At 44.1% G+C, this 8,660-nt stretch overlaps 1 protein-coding gene across 3 annotated transcripts; it reads right to left on the bottom strand.

Annotated features, from left to right (window-relative positions):
• Positions 1–2,442: 2,442 nt before the first annotated feature.
• On the bottom strand, positions 2,443–7,394 carry EIF5 (eukaryotic translation initiation factor 5). 3 transcript variants are annotated; one of them, XM_008944122.1, is made up of 11 exons: positions 7,091–7,393; positions 6,766–6,847; positions 6,378–6,550; positions 5,930–6,041; positions 5,126–5,262; positions 4,987–5,001; positions 4,439–4,597; positions 4,089–4,250; positions 3,669–3,833; positions 3,269–3,403; positions 2,443–2,838 (listed from the first exon to the last, which is right to left on the bottom strand). In XM_008944122.1, the coding sequence occupies exons 1-11, from the start codon at positions 7,160–7,162 to the stop codon at positions 2,746–2,748; spliced, it is 1,305 nt and encodes a 434-aa protein (XP_008942370.1). In that variant the 5' UTR covers positions 7,163–7,393; the 3' UTR covers positions 2,443–2,745. The 3 variants fall into 3 exon arrangements, with proteins under 3 accessions (XP_008942370.1, XP_008942371.1, XP_008942372.1); XM_008944123.1 differs by lacking the exon at positions 4,987–5,001 and having other exon boundaries at positions 5,123–5,262; positions 7,091–7,394; XM_008944124.1 differs by lacking the exon at positions 4,987–5,001.
• Between the last annotated feature and the right edge of the window lie 1,266 nt (positions 7,395–8,660).

The following is an 8,660-nucleotide window of genomic DNA, read 5'->3' as shown; positions in this document are numbered from 1 at the left end:
GGTGAGAAGTCTAACTCGGCACCAGGAATTCCATAGGTAGAGGTGGTCTCAGGGCATCTAGAAGCCTGAAGCACTGGGTACCACCTCATGATACACTGAATCCAATTGCCCTGGTGGCTGTTAATAAACACAAGAACACTCACTGCATCCACAGTCCCACCACGTTCACCCAAACTCTGTCAGCATAGAGCTTTCCAATGCCATTATCAGTTCATGGATCCTACAGAAAACTGGCAGTGTTGTTTTTTTGGGGGGGTTGGATTGCCTAGTTTCCCTAGTGAAGGAACGGGTCTGTATTGCTAGTCACTAGGTCTTGGAGCAGAAAAAAAGAGATTATTCCTTTTGGTGGCAGCCTGCAAGTACAATCAAGTCTGCTCTAAAATGAGACTAACTACACCCTAAATGAAACTTCACTGGTGTCAGGGGTGGTAGCAGCCAACACCATGCAACACATGCTTCAGGCAGCAACCTTTGTGGTCACCTCCTAGAGATGGCACCAACCTGGGTCTGCAAAGCTGCAGACCATCGTCACAGAGCAACTGATAGTTCCAGTGAACTGTGCTGACCTGCACTAGCTACGAACCAGGCTCAGAGAATCAGGAGGGTCCTGCCTATGCTCCAGAAACTGTCTGGTGCATTTCACAGCACTGTAACATGCTCCTGGGAAAGGGCAAGTTCTCCTTACTCCCTCTGCAAGCAGGAATTCTGCTCAGAACACCAGACTCAAAACCCAACCCAGAAGAACTTGCCCAATGTGTAAGTACCCACCTCCCACTGTCACAGATGACTACCAGGGAGGTACGACTTGAGAAGTTCTATATCCACACCACCAGCATGACTGGGAGGTACTGGTGAATTCCAGTTTCTGGGTATTGCTAATGCCCAACCTGTTCACGCCAGCAAGCAGGGATCCCAGGGCTGAAACCTGGCTTCCAACCAGACATGGTCTTAACCCTCCCAAGCTTCTGTCACCAGTGCTAAGTCTCACCTTTCTACTCGAAAAAAGTTCCAAAGTTCCAGAGGTTCTGGTCTCTTAATTGCTGCCCACATGAACCAAGAACCTCCCATAAAGCTCTCTACAGCAGCACCAGGCAAAAAAAAAAAAAAAAATCAGCCAACACTATTGTGCTGGGATTTTATCTGAGGATCTGCCTGGCAGGCAAACGCCTGTGAGGGTGTGTGCACAGCAAGCACACAAGGGAGGGGTGTGCTTGCACCAGGATGAAGAGCTATCTTCTGTAAAGGTCGCATGCTGATTAAAGATTCATCTTCCAGGTCCCCAACACGCATAAAAATTATTTTTACAATACAAGCCTAGTTTAAACAGAAAGAACAGATTTTCTTTCAGAGAAAGAAGCCAGGAATAAGCCTGTATTTAAACTAAAAAGCATGTTTTTATACTGCTGCAATAAAAGACCACTTTCAAATCCTTCATGGCTTCACATTTAACACTTCTTGCCACACCTGCTCGTGCCAAGTGATGACGTTTTGCAGGGCTACCTGCAACACAACAGTAAGTTCACAAACACACCCCACTGTTTTGGGGTGGAAAACCTGCAGCTCATCACCCCTATTGTAACCAGCGAACAAAACCTTCCCCTTTATCCAAGTTCCCCAATCCAAGCTTTCTACTAGAACACTGGTTTGGAAAAGCAGCTCTAGTACACTGGAGCCACAATTTTTCAAAACTATACTTATCTCACACTAAAAAACCCCCACCAAACCCACTGTCACTCTTGCCCCTCTTGATTTTCTAGATGAAAAGGCTGTGAAAAAAAAAAAAAAAACCCACACACTAACAAGCCTCCCCCCACCCCTGCCCTGCCCCACACTCCTAGGTCAAAACCCGCTGCTCTCCAGATCACACTGGTTTTCCTCAAAAGCAGTTTCTTTTTCGTACTCCACTTCTAAAGGCATGGGTTACCTGGGCACTGGCACTTGGAACCTACGGAACTCCCTTCCAGAGCTGTGTGGAGGCACCAGGAGGGTGCCCGCCCCCTCTGCAGCCCGGCGGTGCCAGGGTGCCCATTTCCTCTGATGCCCACGGCAACTACAGAGGTATCAGCTCCCTCTGCTCTAGTCCAAGCTCTAAAACCTCTCTCTACTAGAGCTGTTCCAAACCTTGGGAAAAACAAACCCAACTTCATAAAACCCCAAACCACCCCCAACTTACATGAGTTAACACCCAGGGAAGTTTGTTAAAAAAAACCTTCAAGGTTCCAAATGGCCTTCTTATTTAAGGAGTGGCTTCTGGACACTGTAGATTACCCAACATCTGCTTCATGCCCAGGTTTCAGGCCTCTGCGGTTGCAACAGCCTCTGAGCAAAGGCTATTTTTATTTCTTGTCTCATTTAAGAGAATTTTGCCATCTTGTCTCAGACTGTTTCACCAAGTTGTGTACAGACTTACTTGGAAAAGAAAGAAGCAAATTCAGTCACATGTGAAGATTGGCCAAACCCAAATCCTTTATTTCCACAGCTGTATAAATGTGCTCCAAGTATGTGTCCAACACAAGTTAGAAAACAAAATGGAACATGCCAGTTGCAAACTAGATCAGTTCATTGACGTGCTGACTCCTTGGTATTAGGCTTAGTTACACAAGACCAGTCACAGTAAAAGATACATTTTAGAGTACAAAGAGTAGCAGGATGTTAAGCCATTTCAGCTTGTGCACGTACAAGTCACACTTCTGGCAGAAAACGGAGAAGTTTGCATTATTATGCTGGAAGCTGTGTTGCATCACTTTAAATGGCATCAATATCAATATCATCATCTTTACTGTTTGCAGGCTTCACAGTTTCAACTTTAGGTACACTGGCAGTTGTAGAGTACACAACCTGTGGAGACAGGACACTCTTACTACAGCACCCAGCAACATTAAACAGACTAGAGGTCCCCTACCCAGGACAAGAGTAGGTACTACTGAGAGGACAAAAAAACCCCACATGCAAAAAAAATATCCCAGCCACAGTCAGCTGGCAAGTAGGTGAAAGATTTTACCTAGGCCTAAACCATGGGCAGAATGGTTATTTATTGTTCAATCACCACTTCTAACAAACACGTCCACTGACTGTGCATGACTGTTCATACCACTCCACAGCAGTCTGGCTATTAAGCCACACTTGCACCACTACAAAGGTGATCTTAGGTAGACAAGTGACCGTAGCAGACTCTGAGCAAGCCTCAGAAACAGTGTTCCTCTCGTTCCCAGTGGGTGCAGGAGCTGCACAACCCTGGAGTTGTCTGCAGCAAGTGAACCTTTCCTACCTCTATGTTTTCATCTTCATCCTCTTCTTCATTACCGGAAGATTCTTCTTCAGCTTCCTTTAGCCATTTAATAAATGGTTCTGCTCTGACACGGATTTCTTTGGCAAGGTCCTTTGAAACATATTTCTTTGAGGCCTGAAAGACAGAAGTACAGACTCTGCTTCAACACTGAAGAAAGCTACATCAGAGCATCCCCAAATACAGCACGAGCCTAACTTGGAATTCTAACCTCACCCCACTGAACAGCCTTGTTTTGAAGTGAGATTTATCCCAGACAGTAACTGACCTCAGACTAGTTGTTTAAAGACATCTGCACACAGATCTAAGCCAGCATGGAGAAACCAGATGCAGGGCACTACAGATACTTAGCTGGCACAGCACATGAAATACTACCTCTCACCTTTTCTGCCCAGCCAAGGATGACTTCTTCTTCCAGGAGATCTGCATCATACATTTCCTTCAAAATATGTGGTATTTTAGAAATAAGCTGAGACTGGTGCATGGCTACCACACACTCGAAGCCATGAAGAAGGTATCTCTGAGCTTTCTTGTTGTTGTGGCAGAACTAAAATTGTAAAAGGAAAAGCAACTACATTAGGTTTTCTCCTCTCCAGGAAAAGCTACCGATTCTGCTCTCAACTTAATGAGATAGCAAGATTTACAACAGCTCATACTATTCCTCCCCCACATTTCTCTAGCCAAGGGGTGGTTTAAGACCCAAAAACTACAGAAAGCCTTCCTCCCCTATGGCACCAAGCAGTCCAGAAACGAGTCAAAGGCAACCCAGCAGTTATTACAGTGGGTGTAGGAGGCTGCTTACACGAAGGAAGTGACGTCTGTACTTCGGGATCTGTTCGCGAATCTTTTCGTCAAACAGGACTTCAGTGAGAACCAGCGGGCCCATGGCCTTCACATCCAGCCTCTCTGCTTCTGCTACAATGTCTTTGTCAGAAGTATCAATGACACCTTCTTCCTTCTTTTTCTACAAGGACAGGATCAGATACATTTTAGAGCTACTGAGATCTCTACCAATGATTGCACCAATTCCTCTCCCAACACTGGTGGGACCAGTACTCTGGCAGAAGCTTAAGCAGCTTGCCTTAGTCTCCTTATCAACATCAAATAGTTACAACAGAGTGGCTACCAAGGTAATCACCAGAGAATATTCACCTTCACAAAATCAAACAGTATGTTAACTCTCTCCTCCACAGTTCTTTCCAGGTCTTCACTTAGCGTGAGGTTTTTCGCATGGTCACTGATTTCATCCATCCTACGCCTCTGGGCTTCTTCTGTTGTGTCTTCACCCCAGTCGTCATCATCCTCCTCCTCCTAAAAAAACAAGACCAAAACAACAGTTCATACTATGCTACAAACTTAGCAATAGGTGAGTGTTGTTTCTAGGTACACAAAAATGCTCTCAAGTCCAAACAGGTGCTTTGGATTTTTTTCCCCAATGAAAGGGTTACATTAGAATTTGGAAGGCAGAGATGACGGATAAAGGGTAATGTAGGAAAGTAGGAGAAGCTAAACTTGGGTTTGGTAAAACTGCACACTTCAAAGAACCCTTCAGTTTGGCTGCACTCTAGTACACTCATGAGATGCCCCTTTTTCAGGGACCTGGACTGTGATGGGTATGCTGCTTTCACTTGGCAAGGAGCACAAACACTGTCACTGAGGAGTTGACAGAGCTGCTACAGGAGACACAGGGATGCTTCTACTCCAGCAGTAAAGTTCTGGATACAGCAACAACTCCTGGTGCAATGCTGACTTCTGAGGGTTTGCCAGCAATGCAGAAGTTTTAAATTTCAGCAAGACACCACACACCCTTATCTCCCTGCTCTCCCTTCTACTTACCACAACCTGTGGAGGAGTAATCTCCTCTGGTGGTGGGGGTGGAAGTGTCTCACTGCTGGACACAGAACCATTCTCTTTGTCCTTGCCTTTTCTGTTCTTCTTCTCCTTTTCTTTCTTTCCTGTACCAGTGTCACCACTTTCTGCAAATGAATTTTAACATTGTATTCCTATAAGCTAGAGAAAACTGAAGCCTCTGCACTACTGCACCTCCGCCAAATCCCCCAGTGGGTCTGGATGCCTTGACAGCAAGTTATGCCTAGTCCCCATCCCCAGATACATTCAGGGAAGATTATGAATCTGCTGGGGAAACCCATTTCCAATGAAAGTCTTTCTCACGAAGGCCTACGGTTGTCAAAGTCCATATAACAGGTGAACTCACAAAGCAGAGACCCCTGGAATAGGTTAGACTTTTCTATTCTAGCAAGCATAAATTGCAGCAGGCAACTAGATGCTTACTACAGAGTGTTGCTTGCACAGAACAAGTACATTACAGTCTAATTACTATACTGCTTTTACTTCCTACCTTTCTACTTCATGCCAACTTAAAGGCAAAGCTGCAATGAGCTGCTGCCGACTCTCTCACCTTCTCAGCTTTGATCTACGCAGGCAAATCCAGCTCCTCACAAATAAAGCTCATACTGAAACTATGAACATGGCCACCTCATCCTGACCCACAAACATACTCTAAAAGTATGCTGGAGCCTTCTTACATGTTAGTCAGATGCGAGCTATTAGTTTTTCCACTTCATTAACAACACTTACACTGAAGATGTCCTCTTTAACCCCATCAAACAAGGAAACACTTACCAGGTGGGTTTTTGAGAATGAACGTGCAGAGCTTATGGTTTGTGTCAAGCATGCCTCGATAGCCACAGGCTTTGCAAGAGTTACCTATAGTTTGTTTCTTAGGATTGACATGCTGTGAAAACAAACAGCCTCCTGTTAACATATTGTTTACAGAACAATTATGCATTAAAGCCTAAACCAAACACCTACATTATCATCTCCACACGATTACACCAGATGCTGAAATAATTCATATCACCCTCAACAAAGCAAGTTTAGGAGTAGCAGTTTAGCTCTGAAGTTATGAATTGTTATAAATTTAAAACCTTCCCAAAGGGTTTGTGCGTCTTTCTGTACTGGATTTTCTCTTCATAAATACCCATGTCAGCTATTAAATTTGCAGCACTTCCATGAACATCTAATGAAGGGTTTCCATTGCGCATTTGTAGTACAGATGGAGTGCACTCACCAGATCAGTTTCAGGATTCTCACACTCAGGACAGAGAACAAATTTTTTAATGAATCCATCCAACATGTCTTGCAGCTTATTCGCCTCATGAGATCCATTGACAATGTAACGGTCATTCTTAACATCAAACTGGGTCTGTGCTCCCAGCTCACAACCAAAAAATTTGGTAGGATCTGTAAAGAAAACGTAAGGTACACTGCCCTCGTACCTTCACTCTTATTTTTACAAGCAAGTAAATACACCATTGTTTTTTTCTGTTCATTATTTCATCCCAAGATGATCACATTTTTCTTACAAATCTTGGAAAAATGGCATTAATGCTTGATTAGCATTAAACACCAAAGCGTTAAGAAAAAAAAAAAGTGCTGTGTCACTCCAGGCTACTTACACGTTGGAGGCCGATTAAGCGCCTTTGCAACGTCAACCATGTTGACTATAACAGTCTTTATTCCATTTCCTTTGCCCTCCACCTAAAGGGGTAAACAAAGAAGTGTTTTAAGTAACTGCAGCAGTCAAAGCCTGCACATGTTCCCACTTCACACCAAAGTATGTCTCCTTAGAACAGCTAGTATGCGCCCAGTCTGGACAGCAAGGACGAGACATCCTCCTCATCCTCCATCTGGCTGAACATCGCTGCCTCACCCCCCTCCTCCCTTCCCGAGAGCAGGTGGCGTGTGGCACAACCCACGTGCCACCCATGCTCTGGAAGTTACCTTGGCAATCAGACGGGGCATTTTGTAGCGATAGAACTGATCTGAAACACTGCGGTTGACGTTGACAGACATTTTGCCTTATTAGTAGCTTTATCAATAAGATGAAGAGATCTTTGATTGCAGTTTTTTGGTATCTTCTGTCTGGAGAAGACGGGATGACATAAACGACTGCAAGAGTTCTCGGTCTCTGACATGAAAAAATTTTCGCCACTGAGGCTGTAAGGTTCTTGCTTGTATGCTATGTTTCCCCAATACAGGTACCAGTGGCTGCGCAACAGCTCTGCAAGTGTTAATAAACAGAAAAGAAATTAAGTTTCTGAATGTGCACCAATCAAATCTTGCTACAGCGCTACATAAGGGGCTATACTTAGGGTCAAAAAAAAGTAGTGCATGCCTTATACTATGGCTTTCTCGAACTGAAAACAACAGCCTTGAATTCTACTGCAAAGTAACTTTGCTCAAGTACACCAGAGTTTTCCACCTTCTTACTGTCCAAAAATTATTAATAGCTTAAGACTATTTTCTGTACAATTAACTCCTGGAGGAGCACTGCAATCAATAAGGAAGGGAAAGGAACATTGCTTGATTATCAAGGAAACCAAAGTCACTTGCCCTGGGAGGGTCACATCAGATTTCAGGCTGCAGGGTAAGGGAAATCAGGAGAAAACTCTGGAAAATGGCTTCAAATTCCACATGGTAGTATGAACCTATCACTAAGTCTGTCAGAATATTGAGCAATATCAGTAAGATTAAGCAGCATTGGCAATGTGAAGCCCAACATACAAAAAAAGCTGGTAAGCCACGTAAAAACTATCAGAATATTAAAAGAGTTGAAAATTGGATAATGCTCCCTCTTATGAATTCTCATAGCAGCTTCTGTTGAGTTTTGACTTAACAGTAAGCCTGATGAAGTCTGACATAAGTGGCTTTGCTGTAGAAAGTCTAGCAATGCAGAGGTACAGAGCAGTGCAGCAGCTTTTCCAGCTGTTTTTTTTTTCCCCCCTTGGAGGAAGGGGGGGGGGGAAGAAGGATGAATCCTGTTATTAAAGTTGCCTTAAACAGTATTTACATATTTAAATTAACATGTGTCTCTATAATCAGATCTAAGTGTACTTAAGTCACAACCAGTTGGCTACACAGGCAACCCTGACTACAGCATGGCTTTTGTGACACGTCATCATGTTATCATTAATGACAGAAGCGCTGACACATTAACATAGCTTTCTTAATTTTTATGCCCAAGAGCACATCTGTTGGTTCCACATACTCGAAGTCCCTCTGGTCAGGCTTCTCATTTCTTTATGGAAAAAGTGAGCAGATATGTATGCATCTTCTGTTCTACATTGCCCACACAGTTTTGCCTTTCCTCAGCAAAGAGCTCAAAGTAGACTTTGCTCTCCTAGACGTCTAAAAAGCACCACCATGTGATCCGACCACGTGCTTGCAGAAGGACTGAGGAAGCAGCTATCTCGGTGACGGAGCATGAGCTCTGGGAGAACATGTGGTTTCTCCTCCTTCCAGATTACAGCTTTTGTCTGCTGCAGAGTAAAGCTCCCTCTCCTGGTCCCTG

The sequence above is a fragment of the Merops nubicus genome, unplaced genomic scaffold (genome assembly GCF_000691845.1).
Source record: "Merops nubicus isolate BGI_N331 unplaced genomic scaffold, ASM69184v1 scaffold47717, whole genome shotgun sequence".
Classification (NCBI taxonomy): Eukaryota; Metazoa; Chordata; class Aves; order Coraciiformes; family Meropidae; genus Merops; species Merops nubicus.
Note: the sequence above shows the minus strand (reverse complement) of the source record. Positions and strands in the feature narration are given on the sequence as shown.